This window comes from Phaethon aethereus (assembly GCF_964289735.1).
Source record: "Phaethon aethereus genome assembly, chromosome: 7".
In the NCBI taxonomy this organism is placed as follows: Eukaryota; Metazoa; Chordata; class Aves; order Phaethontiformes; family Phaethontidae; genus Phaethon; species Phaethon aethereus.
In genome coordinates this window covers 33,383,893-33,402,324 of record NC_138583.1, presented here as the reverse complement: position 1 = coordinate 33,402,324, position 18,432 = coordinate 33,383,893, and the positions used below count along the sequence as shown (strand labels likewise).

At 40.7% G+C, this 18,432-nt stretch overlaps 1 protein-coding gene across 1 annotated transcript; it reads right to left on the bottom strand.

Annotated features, from left to right (window-relative positions):
* Window positions 1-1,596: 1,596 nt before the first annotated feature.
* On the bottom strand, window positions 1,597-13,749 carry LOC309406937 (pancreatic lipase-related protein 2-like; the record flags this gene model as incomplete). The annotated part of the gene is made up of 13 exons (XM_082002316.1): window positions 1,597-1,660; window positions 2,716-2,883; window positions 3,890-4,001; window positions 4,281-4,410; window positions 5,185-5,303; window positions 6,179-6,301; window positions 6,382-6,498; window positions 7,092-7,200; window positions 8,983-9,117; window positions 10,613-10,738; window positions 12,268-12,422; window positions 13,224-13,272; window positions 13,687-13,749. 13 exons carry the CDS (start codon window positions 13,747-13,749, stop codon window positions 1,597-1,599), a joined length of 1,470 nt encoding a protein of 489 aa, XP_081858442.1.
* Between the last annotated feature and the right edge of the window lie 4,683 nt (window positions 13,750-18,432).

Here is an 18,432-nt window from a genome sequence, read left to right as displayed (position 1 = left end):
TGTGATTCTGTGATTCTGTGAAGTAGCATTTGAGTTTGTAAATATGTCCATATCAGTGATACAGGAGAATCGGCACACGGCCTAGTACGCTGATAAGTTTTAAGACTTGTTCAAAATGAGGGAGCAACAGTCGTTCCTGTCTAATTTAAGAGCTGGTGGAAAAGATTTGAGTTAGGATTTTATGACGGCGAGTTTGTTGGTCTTATTCAACACAATAACAACACAGGGCAAACTGAATAACTAGACGGTTCCTTAGGCTGTGGTCAGACAGGTTTCACCTGCCTGCGTCCCTTGGGAAGAAGGGGTGAGTCTGGGAGCGTGTCCTTCGGTACGATGCAGGATGCGCGCTGTGCCTTGAGGATCCGTTCTGATCCTTGTGGATCGCATTGAGGGGCTATTGGAAGAAAGATGGCTGTCAAGAAAGCAAGCAACAAATAAGGGCCTTGCTATGTTTCTGCAGTCCTGAAGAAGCTGTAGTCTGGAATAGGAAGCAGGCAGAGGAGAGGACTGGATTTCCAGCACTGCAGGACGCCGTGGCTGCCTCCCGGGACATGGCGTGGTGCTTCCCAGCATTGTTCACACTTCCCTTGCCACCTGTCGAGTCCCCGGGGGACTTGCAGTGCTCAGGACGGCAGCTCTCTCTTGGCTGAACTTCAGACTTGTGTTTAATTGTGCTTCTAATTTCATACAGGCTTGGTTAGTGTTTAGTCAAGGATACAACGCTAACTTGTTCTTTTAAAAACAAAACAAAAAACAACCAAAACCCCCACACATTTAGTTCAGATATTTATAATCATTATAAATATGTTCTTAAACTTCTCTAGAAATAGGAGTAGAAATCCAATATTATCTGCCCGAGTGTTTGTACAAAATTTATCAAACATGGGGAAATGGGAGCGAATGATTTATTAACCCTTTCTTCCTATTCATTAACTTAGAGTTTGGTTTTTATACTTAGAAAAATATCCACTGCCTTGGTCTCTTAAAGCTTCAGGTGGGTCACTCATGCCATGCTTTGCAGAGCAGTAGTGTTCATTTTAATGCGAAATAGTCAGTGCCGGGTTTTGCAAAGCCTGGAGTTATTAAAAGTCAGATTTTCTCTCCAGGATTGTCAGTGGCCACAGCATCTTCTCCTGTGCAGTGCTTCTCAGCAGTGCTCTTGTGTGGGGTTGGAACGTTTTGAGCAACAGCGTAGGCTGCGGAAAGGCGGTGTTTGGGACTGTTCCAGCCCCAGGGGCATGCTGCTGTAATGTGCTGCCTTGAGAGTGTTCGACAGACAGAAAATTGGCAAATTGTCAACGTGGTGGGAAACAGCTCTTACCTGCTTTTCTTGAGACAGTAGCAGAGTAAGACTGTGCAGTGTTATAAATGGTTTTTAGCATATATGATTTCCAGTTGCTTCCATAGTTATGAGGACAATAAACTTGGTTTAAATGTGAAAAACATTGACACGTGTGTTCGCAAAGAACTGAAAAAATAAAGGAAGCAACAGGCAGTTTGAGTTTTTCTTTAATAGCCTTCTGTACCAACTTTCCCATGCACAGGACTGATGGTTTGCTCAGCTGCTGTGTACGGAGCAGTTGTACTTGGTGACCTCTAGCAAGGTGTAAGTAACTGGGGAACTCCATATGTCACAGTTCCACGACCACAAAAAGTTGACCTGGGAAGAAAAAAACAATTGAATCAAGATTCCCCCTCCCCCAAAGAAAAATGAAAGTTTTTCAGCTGTCGCCTTGAGAATTGTTAGGTTGATCCATAATCCCACTTAAGCCTTCCTAAGAAGCCTGCTGTACAGAATATTAACATCTGCATATTAACAGTAACAAGGTGAATTTCCTTCTTCTGGGCACCAGGTGTAAAATCTAAATTTCATTAATGTATTAAAGCTCAAACTCTAGATTCACAAATATAGAGCTTTATATAAAAAGTCAGAAAGGCATCTTGTTAAGCTCCCTTTATTTAGGCTAAGTGCTTAACTAGATTGCCCCAGTCAAAGCTTTGCAGCTTTTATTTAGGAGCTCCCACTGAAAGGGATTTCATCAACTTCTCTAAATAATCCACGTCAATGCCAAACTATAAGGAAGTTTTTTCCCTAATATCTAACCAGTATCTCCTCTGTTGTAAAATACATCAAACCCAGTAGATATGTGGAATAGTTGACCGTTACCCTTCACAGACAGCTTAAGCATATGTTTTTATGCTTTTCTTTATTGAGAAACACATTTCCTTCACCTGGTCTACACAGATCATGTTTTCTAAATCTCTTTTGCTATTGTTCCGACTTCAGGCTATGCGCATCATTTCTGAAGTACACCTTCCAAACTTGAAAATGACCCTGCTTATGGTTACAGTCTCACCTCAGTTATTCCTATTAAAATAATTATTCCCTGGATCTTCTATACGATACTCCTGCCAATGCACTTGGGAATGAGACTCTGTCTTGGTTTGTAATTGTTTTGCTGTGGTAAAACAGTGTATGTTCAAAATTTACTGCTGTATTCCTTTCCAGACAGTTACTCCCTGGTTTGTACTTGAACATTTGATTTTTCCATGCAAAGTATAAGATCTTGTCCTTGTTGTTACTGAATTTCACTCTGCTGATTGCAAACTATGTGTTCAATATATCAAGACCATTTTTCAATGACATTTTTCTGTCTCCCAGAGTTTTTGCACACCTTTCCCATACCTTCTGACCTGTAAAAGTGATATATCTACCTGTGTCCATCTTCTCCATGAATTATATTGACTGTTTCTGCTCCCAGTCTTGCCCAGAGCAGAGTGAATATGGTTTTATTCCAGAGAAATTCAATTTTTTTAGTATTTTTTGGATTAATTTCAACATCGAGGTATTTTGTATAAACTTGGTCTTCAGAGAGGGCTCCACTGTAAATAAAATCGAGACATCAATGCTAAGTGTGACAGTTAGAGGTTAATGAACTAAATCATGTTCTCCACGAGATTTGGGATTTCCCCTTTGCCACAACAGAAATGTGCACTTAACGCTGTTCTTTGCAACAGCACGGGACACTGGACCAGGACTCTGGCATGTTATGCTCTGAACAGGGAGGGGATGAAGAACAATACTGAAAACTTCAAATGTCCATGCGGAGGGGGGACACCGGGGGATGATAAGGGTGAGGCTGGGGCTGCCTCCCGCGCCCGCGTGTGCTGAATTTTGCAGGTGTCACTGCAGGGAGAGCTCCAGGCACCGTTATCGGGAAGGACTTTATAGATGAGCCGGGAACTCCTGAGGGCTCCGGTCTGCCCGTGCGCAGGGGCGGGCAGGAGAACGCATGGAAGCCCTTGTTTCGGTGCAGAAGACAGTGGGAGCTGCTATTTTGATAGTCAGTGGGAGATGATGAGCTGAGAATGAAGCTCCCTGGCCAAACCGCATACATGTGCCATTTATATAGTAATGTTGGCTTTTAATATATCCTAGGGAGGAAGGAGGTATCGGCTTTGCAACTGTGACAAGTTCAGGCACTGGATTGCCTTGCACGAGATCATATAGCAGGTCACTGGCAGAGACTCTTGTCAGCACGTGGAGTATGTTGACGTGTGTGTTGCCATGCCAGTGCGGGAGGGTTTGTGCTGAAGTGTGTATGAAATGGGTGAGCGCTGTACGAATTATGTGCATTCCAGAGGTGCACCTTTTTTTTTCTTGAGAGAGAAACACAGAACTCATGAAAAGGAAGTGACTTCCACATCCTTTTTACAACCATCCGTCTGCCCTCATGGGTCTTACCTATGTGTTAACTTTTTTCATATCTGATGTTAATTAGAACATCTGCAACAAGGAATAAATGTTTGCACTGCTTAAATGTGTGGAAAAGGTGTAGATTAACGTTAGCAGCATTAAATGCTATAGGGAAATATTAATTTATCTTACCTGGCGATTTCATATTCTTTTGTGTTCCCCGCTGTGTCATGGAAAACTAGGTTTATGTCTCCCCGCATTTTCTTTACACCAGACAGTTTGATAAATACTTTTTGTCTCCAAGCTGCATAAAGAAGAGCAAAATAAAACTAGATTGTCATTGATATAATATGAGAGATCTACAAATTCTAGTATACTGGAAAGTTCTCCCCCCCACCCCCAACTGGAATTCATTTGCAAATGAAAGAGTCAGTGAGCTTGAATTTTGATAAGTAATGTAGCGTTTTTTGTCAGAGATGTTAGCAGTTGTTTATAGAAGCAACAAAAGTGCACGGCTGTGAATCATGTCAAGGCAATCGCTTTTCAAACATATGGTCAACTGTAACAAACCTCCTCCACTTACTAGCAAAAGGTGGGTCTGCTGCTGTATTTAAAAAATACTTCTGGTTTACCCTCTTCAATTTAGCTGGGAATCTGTCAGCATAGTGCCCCATCATCGGACATCCCTCCTGGGAACATGGGAAGCAATCTCCCTAGGGAAAATAAGAGCATCACTTAATGAGGAGTATTTTTTTCATCCTAGCTCTGGCAAAACAAAGGCTCAAGATGTTGCTTGAATCTTGCAAAGTTGTGGCAATGCTGTGTGGTGTCGTATTTTTCCACCAAAACCTGAGAAACTTCTTTCAGATAATGGCTTCTGCACCCATGCATACCAAGTGGGTGTGGAATGAGCAGGTTTAATACCTGTGTGGATGATGGTCTGAAACTCCCTAGTTCAAATACTTTTCAGCTAGCGTCTAGGACAAAGTATAAGCCAGTTTTACCCTGGAAGGCAACTTGCCTGCATCCATTTTGCACCACAATGTGGAGGGGAAAAAAAGGAATATCATTCATAAGTGCATTTATTTAGGGGCTCTAATCAATGCCTAGTGTAAATTAGAGAAGAGCCAATGATTTTGGAGGCTCCAAATATCTCTTCTTCCAGCCAGGAATTAGTAGGGTAAATACATCTAACCTATGTGCTCTTTGCGTAAGGGCTTAGGGTGAGGGTTTAATTTGTACAGGGTTCAATTTGGGTTTTTTTTTCCTATTTGGTGAGATCATCTGTGCTTCAGGATTCATTTTCCAGAGTGGAATAGTTGATGGAGCCACTGTGCACTGTGCCTCACTGCTTCCTACCAAGCCACACCATGAGATCACAGCCACCAGCATCCAAGTGGTCTGTGCACACAGTGGGACTTGTCCCGAGTGCAGAGACTTGGATTATTTTCTTTATAGCTCACCCATTCCTGGGCTTATATACTTACTGACTCAAAGGATTTGTACGTTTCACAGGGATATCCAAGGTATCCGGTAGGATAGAGGATACTTTCAAAATAAAACTCATGGCTGCGTGAGTGATGGCACCCCCCAATGATTGTAGCATCTGTTGGAACAAAGTTTATGAGCATCCGTGAAATAACCTCCTGTTCTCCCGTACAAGAGTTGCACTTGCCTCACCATAGCTGAGGCATGGAACAGAACAGCAGCGTGGTCTTGTAATAATTTTTCATCTGAATTTACTTGTTTCTAGGTGCAGTAAAAGTTACTGTTTTGTCTGTGTTTTATCTGGAGAACTGTGTGCCAGTTACCCCAAGATTTTAAGGGAGATGCATTGGTCTGCTATGGAGTAATAGTCCCTTTTAGGAAGACAGCCATATATATGAGATGTCACAGCAAGATGACATTAATTACAGTTTTAAAAAGCTTTATAGAGCAAGGAGAATCCACCAGCCTTCTGCCAACCTCTCCAAAGCCTGCGAAGAGAGAGAAGTCTCAGGTGGCGAGGTGAGGCATGTACAGTCCCTGGAAACACCAAGTGCTTTTGCCTGATTCATGCCTTATGAGTGTCGGATGCTCTTTGCAGCATCTGCAAGAAACCAAAGGTGGTGGTGTCATGCTGCTGGTTTGGTCATGACACTGGACTACCTCAGCCTGGAAAACCTCCTGCTGGGGTGGTTGTGTTGTTGGACTTGCAGTCTCCCTCTTCCCTGCCTTTTTGTGTTCTGCAGGCCCTATTTCAAATTACAGAAGCAAAGCTTAGGCCTGAATTATAACCTCCTCTTCCTACAGTGTTCCTTGGGGAGCACCATTCTGATCCAGCCTTTATTGTTTCTTATTTCCTTTTCTAACTTATGAGTAAATAGGCAAAAAAACAATTTTGTTTTGCTGTTTTCTCCCAAAAGGACAGTTACTTTCAGAGTTCATGTTTCAAAATTGAACAAAAATGAAGTACTATGCATGTTGTCAATGTATACTTACCTGCAATGATAACTTCAAAATCACTTTGTTTCATGTCTGGAATTAAATCAGTGCATCCAGGCATCACAGTTCCCCCGTTTGGGTAAAAGTCCAGGTGACCGGTGGTGTTATACATTCCAAGTCCTGAGATACGCATGTGAGGATGTCAGTGTCTCGGTGACATGCCCATCCCTGCAGATGTTTACTTGCACATGAACACTTACCTATGGCGGGAAAGTGAGCCGCATTGCTGTGAATAACATCAACAAAGTTTGCATCTGAAGGATCCAGTCTCACCTCAGGAGGAGTACCTTCAAAATAGGGCCCAGCAGGGTCTAAACCTAAAAAAACCCCAAATTTATTGGTCGAGGGAGGGAGAGAAGTGTTGCATGTGTTAATAGTTCTTTTGCCAACTTACAACATCAGATATTCAGTATTGCACAAGGCCCGTTGAATAATAATGATGTGGATTCTAAGCTAAACTGAAAAAGATGTGCAATAATATGGTTTTGTGGACCTTTCTGCAAAATTATTCCAACAGAAGTAAAATATTTTCCAATATAATGGTGTATTACTGTGAAGGTGGCATTTTATTACTAGCCTGTAAAGCTCTACGAATAGGAAAAACCGAGGACTCTTGGTATGTTGCTTTGTCTTTGTGTAGGGCTTGATGTAACCCGGTGAACGACAGTAATGTTACAAACATATTAATTACGTTTGTCCTTCCACTAAAGTCTTCCACTAAAGAGTTTTTAACCTAACTAGAGAAAGAAAATGTAATAATTACCCTTGTTCCTGAGAAGCATAGAGTTTGCCCGGTCTTATGCAAGGTGTTTCCAGCACTGCCAATAATTTAATTCCAGACCAGGGTGTTGCAAGTTCCTTTCCTTTAGAAACGTGCTGTGTTAGCTCTGTGCCTCGGTGAGCAGCCTACCTGTTATCCGTCTGATGCCCTGGATCCTTCTTCCTGCCTCTCCTGCAGCATGTGCTCCCAGGCTGTGGCCGATTAAATGGGTTTCGCAAGGGGAGTATCTGAAGATTTTCTGATCATTAAGGTGGTGGTGGTGGTGGGAGACAAGAACACAGGCTTTAAATAGCAAGCAAAGAGGGTGTCTTACATTATGGGCCTTTGGGAACATTTAGACCGACTTCCTGCATAGCGAGCAGGGTGTGAGTTCCTTGAGTTAGTTCTCGTTTAAATCGCACTAAGACTTGATAGAAATATCATCCAGTCTGGAATTTTAAATGCCTAGTGACAGTGGATTCACTGTTGTAGTGTTGGCATATGATTACCATACTCAATTACCTTTGGTGACAAAATATGAACCTTCTTTCTCATTTGGATCAACTCCTAATTTCATCTTCCATTAAAATGATCTTGTTTTTTCTTTATTTACCTTATTATGGAGCCCTTTTTTAATCACATGTCTATTCGTGTATCTGCTTAGAATATGTGATCATATAACTCAATAATATTTTCACTGGCAAGCTTAGATGGGGCAACGTTCGTTCTCCTCTTTGCCAAGTGTCACCTGTACGAGACCTGCACTGCTGAGATATTACACATGCACTGAAGGTGGAAATGGAGTTTAATCAGCATGTAGGCTGATTCAGGCGTCACTTTTCATCCGGGGATTTGCTGGGTTTTGTAATGACCAGAAGCAACAAGAATTGGTTGCTAATTGCTTGAGGTTTTTACGCTAAAATTTGGTTTTGTTTTGTGATGTATGTACCAAAATAAAAGCAGATCTGTAGTATTGGCCTGTCTACCTGTGGTGTTAGACAGCAGATTCCTCTGGATATGCTTTACTGCAGTACTTCCATTTACATTACAGCTTAACTTTTTCTAAAGTCAAACTCCAGCAGTTTGTAAATTGGGGAAAAGAAAAGGAAGTCAAAGGATCATTTATGCATTTTTCTAATGGAAGAAAGAGAGGCCTAGACTGCAAATGGTGCCGTAATAGAGATATTAAATGAGAAACTGAACCCATCTTCAAGTGACCGTGGGTTTGTCTGCAAAGACGAAAGATGCAGAATCAAACGCGTGGGGATAGATACAAGTAGTTCCTGGGTGGAACAGAAGATTGTACTCCAGCAGATTCTGGGGAAGTGTTCTTTGATACTCAGGTGCTCACAAAGTTGGCCTTTTGCCTTGTAGGCTCTGAACTACCTCTTCCAACACTTTAAGATGAACACCTACTGGCCAGGATCAAGTCTGTAGCCTGGCAGGGATCTGATTTTCAACAGTGCTACGTTCTCAGTCTTTCTGAAGTCAGCAGGAAATGCCAGTACTCTTGAACTGCGCAGCTGAGCAGTTCTGCACAGCGTGTGTAAATAGGAGTACTTCAGGAACACCGAGTTCATAACTCTAGTTAAACTGGACAGTTTATTGTGCCCGTAGACAGCAAATGTGGTGCCATCGAGTGAACCAGCTCCTGCTCATTTCAGTGGTGCTAAACTGAGATACTAATTTACTTGTAGCACGCAGATGCAATGCTGGCAAAACTCTTGCGGGCACTGAACTCTTTAGGCCCTGCCTCTGCCATGGAATGCCTCCTTGCCTGTATCATCTATGGAAATGTTGCCACCTACTGGTCCTTAATTAATTGGCATCTCTTCAACCACATAAACTTAATTTGCGTCTTTTGTGGCTGTGAGAACTCCTTACAGAGTTGATAATTAGTATAATTAGCTAAATCTCAACTGCATACGTTGTACAGCTCTTCCTGAAGCACTGGCTGACCATAGTGGACAAGGTTCAAAATCAAAGCAGCAGCATCATAACCCCACTACATCCACTTAAAAATTGTAGCTTTGTCTTTTACCTGTAAAGTTTTTAAGAAATAAGCAACCTCAGCCCCAATCACACGGATGTTGTTCACTGCACTGACGTAGGTGCCTTTTGCACCTTCTTGCCAATCGACAGCAATGCAGTTGATATTTTCCACTTCCAGTAACAGCTGATGTGGGAAACACATAAAGCACAGTATTTAAGGAAAGAAAATAACAATCAGAGATTCAACTTAAATCAGAATAAACATTAAAAGGTAATATAATAATGGAATTTCTCATTCTTTACTAAATGGGACTCTTCACTGTAGCCCGTAGCACACTGAAGCATGCATCTTCTTGCAAAATGGAATATAACAAGCCATTCATCCAAAAAGTATCAATTATGAAAGACCGTAATAAAAATATTTTACTCTATAAGCCATTTGTATACATATTTGAAATAATTTGGAAGAGCCACACAGCTGCACAGTAATTTCTATGTGCGGTATGTGACTTTCTTTGAGGGATGTTGATAGTTGAACTGAATAGCATAGAAAGTAGACTTATTTACCAAGGGCCTTTAAAACTGAGAAAGTCATGTCAGACTGGAAAGGTTTGGAGTTGAGTAGAAAGTTTCTATTTCAGCAAAGAAAGCTGATGTGTTGGTCACTTCAGTACTAGTCACAGTCTTGCTGAGATCAGTGATTTTTCCACTGGAAGAATCACATATTAAAGTCTGCAGTTGTAGCTTTCTGTGGCTAAGGCTCACTTAAGGTTTGAGAAAGAACAAGGAGTGGAAACAGAAATTAATCCATGATAAATAGCTGAAGGAGAATGGCAAGGAAAACAGAAGATTTAAGTGATAGCATGTTGCATCCTGGACTCCCTCCTCTCTGTAGGCACCATAAGTTTGTAGTGTGGAGAGGCAGATATAATTGCTGTTTCTTTCCAGATGAAAAAATTAGGAGCTTAATATTCTAGATCAAAAGTTGTCATAGATTTATGAACAAAAATAATGCTGTGGATCTGTGACTTATTATTCAGTGGTGGTCTTTTTCTAGCTTGTTTTTTTGCCTGCCAGCATGGAAGCAGCAGAATCTAGAGTAGATTTTGCTTATCTAACAGAGCCTAGGCTGCCATTGACACAGTACACTCGGCTGGTTTTGTGGCAGCTTCCACATTTCGTATTTGAAAAGTCTTTTTCATTGTACCCTGTAATCAAAAAAAAAGGATTCTTTTTTGTTTGTATAAGAACTGAATAGTGGTGAGCCAGCATAGTACTCGTAGACTGAAACTTAAGCTTTACAACGCAGGAAGGCCTTTTGACTGAAGGATGGTTCAATTGCCCCTAATGGGAGAAGCAGTGAATTGGTGTGTCCAATCCAATATTCTGACAGCGGTGTAGAGGCTGGGGACATCGGTGTTCAGTTTGCGGCTTTAATCTGATCTGTGGGATTTGGGGATGGAAATTCTAGAGAAGCATAATGTCAGAGATGACCAAGGAGCCTTGACTACGCTGCATCTTCCAGAGTGGGAACGTTTTGGCTTTTGTGAAATTTACTTCTTGATTGGTATCTGCTGCTACCTAATGCATTGCAAAATGGAAGGTGAACGTTAGTGCCTAAAGAATACTGACAGATTGTAGGTACAACTGCTGATGGAAATCAGAGGATACTCTCATACCAAGCACATTTCTACCACCCAGCCTTTTTTTCCAGTGCTGCCAAATCCATGAATGATGAAGGAGGTTTTCCTACGTGAGGAAAAATGTGAGTTTTGGATGGTTGAGGAGTTTATCGCTGAGATCACCTGTGTGTAAGAAAAAAGAAGAAAAGTTTTATCTATTCATACTTTCAAACATTTAAAAAAAGTCAGCTAGATCATCTCAGGTACCCATGTATCTTGCCTTTCTCAGTTCCACTATGGTTTCCCAAGAAGTTGTGCCCATGTGGTTTCTGCTGCTCCTATCTATTTTGCTTAATGCAGGAAGAACCCTCTTACGTGGAATATGTAGCAACCTAAAAGGGCCACAGTGTCGCACAACGCCTGTTGGCCTTAGTTGGATGAGTTCCTCTAGAGAGCAGCCCACCAGCTCCACATCTCCTGGTTCAGCTTGCCCTTTTACTGACCTGACCTTTGGCTTCAATGTGCTGCTCTGCATCTAAGCAACAGCTTTTTTTTTTTTTCTTTCTGGATAGGTGACGTTTCTATGCCTGTTTTTGTCATTAGCTACACCAGAAAGGCTGAAAGAATTTCATGGAAGAGTTGCATGCAATAGGGGTGAAGCTGATCTTCACACATTGCTGCAAGCATCTTAATTATATATTTTCCTTTTTCTCTGAGAATGATATCTGACTGTCTGTATTGTTTTCAGACAAATACAGGGTCTGTGATGTGAGCTCAGGGAGTTTGGGTGTGGAAGGACTGCACCCTAGATCATCGATAGATTTAGGTTTAGTGGCTGGGAAGTAGTGCAAGGTGTATTTTGAATTATTTTATCAATAACAGAAGTGCTGAGTAACCCACTGCTGAATGTATATGGTTTGCTCGCATGTCGCTGCTCTGCAGATTGTAAAAGTTTATTATAGGTATAACTTCTCATCCTTAGAGAGCCCGAGTTGGATTCTCAGCGTGGCAACCAGGATTGCTGTAAGCAATGATGTCTGTGTAGGCAGCATGCCAGAGGGATCCTGAACATTCCTGTACAGCCCAGGGGACACTAGGTTTGGGAGCCTGGAAGGGATTCAGCAGCTTCACAAGCATTTGCTGAAGTGATGTGGTCCCAGCTCCTGACCTTACAGGTTCCTCCACAGGGCTCTGCTCAGTATTTCAGGGCATAAGCAGCTTGAGTAGTTCTGTCTTATTTTCAGAGTTCAGAGAGACGGGTAAGAAGGTAAAATAATTTGTATTTCAAGGTGGAATGTGGGTTTGGAAATTGCATGAAATCAGTCTTCTTCAGACTTTTGTTTTTAAAAATCCCAATGTCTTCTTAGCTCAGCTTCCCTATAAGACAGCAGTATTTGCTCTCCTACCTGAATGCTCAGAAGGCTGTTTATTTGAATGAGTCTTCAACTTCCCTCAGAGACCTAAACACATGCAAAAGGTAGTCTGCTATAACCTATATCCTTGTGCAGGAAGATGCCAGGAAATCTGTTGTGTCCTACAGTTCATTCACAATGGGTTTTTTCATGCTTTACCCCAAAGTAGATTCATCACAGTACCTTCAAACTACCTTCTCATTCTCATTTGTTTGCCTATGACGACTGATGCAGACTTTTTATCAAGTTAACAAATATTTGTAGGTTTAGTCAGTTCTTGACGTTAAAAATAAATGTCACCTGCGAGTTATTTCCTGTTTCTCTGGTGTACAGAGAGAAGCTGATGCCCATATGTTCAGGAGAGTCAGGCAAACCTGTCAGAAGTCTCCCTGGTACACCAGACCAGGGTGGATCATCCGTAAAACAGCCAAGCCTGGGGTAGCAAACTTCTTTACCTAGAGTAGAAGAAACAACTTGTTTATATATCGGACTCTCTTATGCTTGATGATGTGTTTGAGACGACAACAGTCTGAAGAGGAGAAAACTAACGATTTCATTTTATGATTAATTTTGAAACAGATTCATTCTTGTTTCCTTTATGGATATTGCCTGAAGCAGGTAACACAAGGGGAGCTAAATAATTTGAGGATAAACCAAGTAAAGATCCGGACACTGTTTTGACACCATTTTCTAGGCTTGTAAAGGATTGATTCAATTTCTTTTAAATAAAAGTGTTTTAAGAAGCGCTTGTTAGAATTGCTCATGCGTGCTTCCTGCTCCAAAGCATTGTGTCTCTGCTCATAGGAATGAAGGATATCTATGCAGTAAACCTTGTACTGTGAATGAAATGATAATTTCTTTCAATATAGTAGTTTTTTCTAGATCAAACGGGTCTCTTGCTCACTCATGCTCAACTTTTATGTTTTAGCACTGTCTGTTGTGCTAAGCACCCTGTTGCTGAATGCTTCTTTGTTTAAAGCAGTCATGTAAAGACAGCTCGTGTACAGTCTGGATAGAATTTTCTAGAATATCTCTGAATTTTCAGCACAGAGCTATGTCTCTTGTATTCTTCATAACAAAATTTAAACAGAACAGAGCCTTTTAGCATGAGTTCTATGCACAGTAAGACATTTTTATACAATGACACGCAAATCATACTACAACCTCAATGTAAAGGAAAATACAAGTCGTCATGTTTATACTATTTCACCTGAATTCACTTTCTAGTGGTAGACTTTATAGATATTGTGTCTCACCTGCTACAGTGCCAAGGAGGTAAAATGCAATAATCCACATTCCAACCACCTAAAGCAAATGGAATATACAGGTTAAGCATTTTGTTTAGAGAGATTTGTCCTCTTTTAAAAAGAGTGTAATACAAAGAGACACCAATTGACCGCAAGCCACCAACAGCAAAGGCAGCTGTTAGCATCGCGGGCTGCATTAGGAGGCGCGTTGCCAGCAGGATGAGGGAGGTGATCCTTCCCCTCCACTCAGTTTTGCTGCTCACTGCATTTCGTGCACAGCCAATGCTGCATGAGGTTGCTGAGGGGGCGAGTTGGATCATGAGGTCCTGACTTTTGCCAGCCGTGAGGAAATAGGTGGGAGGTGTGGTAGAACAAAGAGAGTGATACCTGTAACTTGGTAAAGTTTGCATGCTTGACAGCATCTTCAGGCTGTTTGTGCTGCTTTTACCCAGGGCTCTTTGCATTTCTGTACCTTCGTATCCCTGACTGTATTCAGATTCCTTTCCTCTACACTTTCCTTATGTGGCTTTCCCATGGCAGGGGTTCCATGTATTTCACTACTCTCCTTCCCTCCCATTCACCTCATTCGCTGTTCTCAATTTCCTCTTCTTCTAGATGTTTCTTAAGGCACACGCCTCTTATTTTCCACATAATGCTTTTCTTGTAGAGCAAAAATTTTGAGCTGTGGCCCCTGAACACTGAGATAACTCATCAGAAGTAATTAAGAAAAAATGCTAAATTTAGTAGGTATAATCTTGGTGTGTGGGCAATTGTCTCCAGGGGGTATTTTTAGAGATTTGGCAATGTGAAAAAGATAGAAAACCAACGCTCCAAAGGTCACTGACACTACCAAATCCTCTCAGAAACAATAAGGAATTTCACAGAATTTGTCCTTGAAGCTTGTGTGTCAAATGTCCGACAGGAAAGGCATATGTGATCCACCTATGTGCTTTTTTTGGTGGAAGTTGGATTACTTGGCTGGGATTGCGTGGTTTCCTAAGCAAGGCAAATGGGATAGGTCAGAGTGCAGAGAGTGTGTCTCTGGCTAATCAACTCTGACGGCCCTGTGTGGTAATAGCTTGTTGTTTATGTGGTAGGGTAGAGGAGCAAGGCTGAAAATCTAAGCAGTGAGCTGGAGCTGCAAAGTGCAGAGCTGAGAGGAATCATGAAATTTCCTTGGAAATACAATTCTATTTCCAGTTCTAATATATCCACAGATGAAGTCAACAGAGAAGAAAACCAGGTGCTCAGGGAGAGTGGAAGGTGGAAAGTAAATCTGGCAGTCAGTAAGATTAGAAGGGAAAGAATCGGGAGTTAATTCTAAGCAGCTGGTGACAAACAAGAACAGAGAAGTCCTAACTGTTAACCAAAAGAAACACCTCTGTTCAGCTGGAATATCTGTCAAGAAGTACCCATCATCATGATGAGAACCTGATGACAGTGCAGGAAATTCACAGGAGATGTGGGTCATCAAATTAATTAGAGAGCCCAGTGGGATTTGTTTATATTTAATGGAGAGCTCCCATACTCAGGAGATGTAAAGTCCATGTCGGGAACACTACAGCAGGAATGATAGTATAATTTCTTTTCAGACTCAAAATCTGAAAGGCAGCTAATGATTAATGAGTTTAGAAAATGTGGGAGGTTGTTGCCAAATAGAAGTGATCGGTAGTTTCCTTTCAGAGGTTCTTCCTTTAAAGGCAGAAAATAGAAATGAACAATGTAGCTAGGTAAGCTAGGTGAGATGCAGAAGTTTCATTTTTTATTTTTTAATTTTTTTGTGGAATGTTGATTCATTCTATTATTAAGAGAGGTGTAGTTTGGGTAGGAGACCATTTTTTTAGTGGGTAGGCTTTCTATATTGGTCTGTGTTGACAACAAAAAGATGACAGAGAGGTTAAGAAATTATGTCTTTATGAAAAGAGTTCAGGCAGCATAAAATTTGATGGGGGAAAATTCTTTCACTGGGCATTTAAGAGGCTTAGTGTTGAACAAGAGGAACTGGAATGACTTGTTTGTGAATGTGATCTCAGCCCGGCCAGTATTGCTGGCAGGACGGCTGCTGAATGTTGAGCTCATCTCTTAGACTCAATGGACAGAGTACATGCACTTCTGAAGCAAAACCAGCACTAAATATTTCCAAATTGCTGTTCAGCTTAGGAAAAAAAAGTTTGCAAATATTCATAGACTGACATCCTAATGTATAAAACCTACACTTGGAGCAGTAGCTGTCCTTCACAGTAAGCCATCTAATCGCCTTCCAGACTGTTGCTCAACCTGTGATTCATGGGCCACTACTGGATGGTTTGGGAGATATGAGCAAGTCTGCATAATGGCTGTTAACAGTGTATTTTTAAGCTCCACACAGGTACCCACACACCTTCCTCAGGATATGCACACTAACACTTCTATACAAAAGAAGCAAGCCCAAATCTCAGGGTTTTTAATTTTCAGCATTTTTAACCTAATAATCTCACTGCAGTAAAAAGATTTTTTTTTTTTTAAATTTAAAACAAGATATGTTATATATCTAATTGCTAAGAATTTTACTCACCATTCTTTTATCACCCTTCTTATCTCTTTTGATGGTAAGTAACAGGATACAAAATGGCCAGTGTTTTCTTTAATGAAGATTGGGTAGCTTTACATGACAAAAAAACAATAGAAAAGAGATTAAAAACCTACAGGCCAACTTGGTAAAGTGAAAGAAACTGGATGAATACAAGAGGATGAAAAAGGGGAGTATTGGTAACTGGGAATTAACAGCTAGAAGTACCACAGATTTCACCAGGAAAATGGCAATGCCAATATCTACGTTTATGGCCAGTAGAACTAAGACATGAATTAAGAAGGAATGTTACATGCATAGAAGAATTAAAAAGATGCAATGCTTTTGGTCCATTACTAGATAAAATGGAGCAAAAGGCAATGATGCAGCTGAAGTGAGATGTTTACACTTTTCTTTTTCTCTCCTTACCAAAATCAGCTGATGTTCACACCAGGGAAAAAAGTATTCGTGGTGATAGTCTGTTCAGACAATGATTCTAGATCTGCTGTAGAACATGTGTTGGAACTACGTATTTAAAAATCATTGGACTTTGGTAACTCATAACTGAGATCCTTAAAAAAAAAAATCTATTAAAAAGTACTGACAATTTTTTGTTATTGATTAGTAAGAAAATTCCAGAGATGTGGTTTGAAGAAAACTGACATGCTAAGAGGTAAAAAGAATAGGATGAATCACCAGAAGAATTTCAGACCTGTGGAGTTTCAGTCCAATATCAGCCTGAAGCAGAATAAACTCTCCACAGGATACTCAGTCATTAAAGAAAAATTGTGAAAAACTGTTAAAAGATTGTGTAATTGAATTCAGTTACATGACGTGACAAACAAACATGCAGATCTTAAAAGAGTGTCTTTATAAGCCTCATGATACTCAGATTTTAATAAGATGTGCTCTGCTACTTGATATTTTGTTTAAGAGATTAAAATTATATACATGCACGATTACAACAGTTAAGTAGATTAAAAACTAAATGCATGGATTAAGTAGATTAAAAATCAAATAATTATTGCATCTCAGACTATAATGGGAAAGAACTAGAAAGCAACTCCTGGATCTACAAATACAGTTCTTGCTACCGTGCACCATCGCATCACATCATGGTCAAGCTGTGATCATGTTTTTTTAGCTGTGTTTTTTGACCCTATAGTTACTCACTGCTGCTGATGGATCATCACTGGTTAGGGTTTTAGAGGAATCAGTTCCTGGCATTGCACTGCATGCCAATGTTCAACACTGGTATTGCTGGACATGAGCTCATACTGAAAAACAGTGACATCTAGACTAAGGGATTAGTAAATAAAAAGTACAGGTCAGGAATGTTGGATTATTGTTTACAGTTTGGGAAAGGAAATGCTGTCACACTGCATGTCATACAGAATGGAGGTGAGCATTGCAGGAAGTAATAACTAAAAAGGCCTTTGAAGTCTTGCTAATGTATTACTAGAGACTTTTGGAGTGCCAAGGAACATGTTATTCTTTGTTTCCACATATAAAGATGGGAGAATAGTATTTTTAGTATATATATTGTATTCAATATATAGGTGGGGGTATCCCCATCGTAGGGGCCTGATTCTGGATGAAGGCTCTTTGGCACTGCTTCAATACAAACTAGTGATAATAAGTAAAAGAGCATCTTGGCATTAGCCAGTCTCCTTTCCTGCTGGCTCATCAGCTTTTAGGTACAATTAAGATCTCCAGGAAGAAATGGATCTTAATTGAATAGCTCTGAAACCCACAAATTTAACATTAGAAAAATCAATTTTGTAGAGGAGCAAAGATGTCCAGAACCTTTTGTAGATTTCCTTCCTCCAAACCACCCAATACGAAGTAATGACCAAGGCAAGGCAGGGCTCACATATCTTATCTCATCTGCATAATAGAATTTTCTGAGTATCTACTGACCTCTTAAACTGAATCTGAAACAGTGAACTAGGGCATTAACCTGAAATAACGACTCAGAAGAGTGATGGAAACTCTTTTCTTGAGGCGTTAAATGTGGGAAGCACTCCAATGAAAGGTTAGTAAGTATGCAAAGTTGTACGCATATTTGTTCATCGTTGGAGGATGCAGTAGGATTTGGGCTTTTAAGGTGTTTAGGTCAGTTGCTTAGAAATGGTGAACAATCTAAAGAAAACCTATTCAATAACAAGTCCTTGTCTTCCTACTTCAGGACTTTGTGCATTATCTGCTCTGATTTACTAAATAATGGGGTTCTCACCTTGACCCTACACTGGGATTCGTACATTTAAGTTTACAGAGACAATTATGATCATTTGATGTGACTACAAACGCTATAAAAAAATTAATTTTTAGGAAGTGGCTGTACCAGTTCTGTGCCTACTAGGGAGCCTTCAGCTGACTTCTAGCCACCATCTGGCCACTTATCTGTCTTTCCAGGAGAACCTTCACTGTTCCTCTTCATGTTTAGGCTACTGTTAAATTTAGTCAACTCTAAGACCAACACTATTTGCCTTTTGCCATTTCTGAAGTGCAGAATAACCCTTGCTGATCCCTAGTTCAAGCTTCCCTGTGTACTGTAGTCTACCAAAAAACGTCTCGTTTGCCACATTCTTCCATGTAACAGCTCTGTAATCCTTCCCCGCTCCCATTCTCCCTTTAAATTTGCAGTGCTCCTAATAATGCTTGATTTTG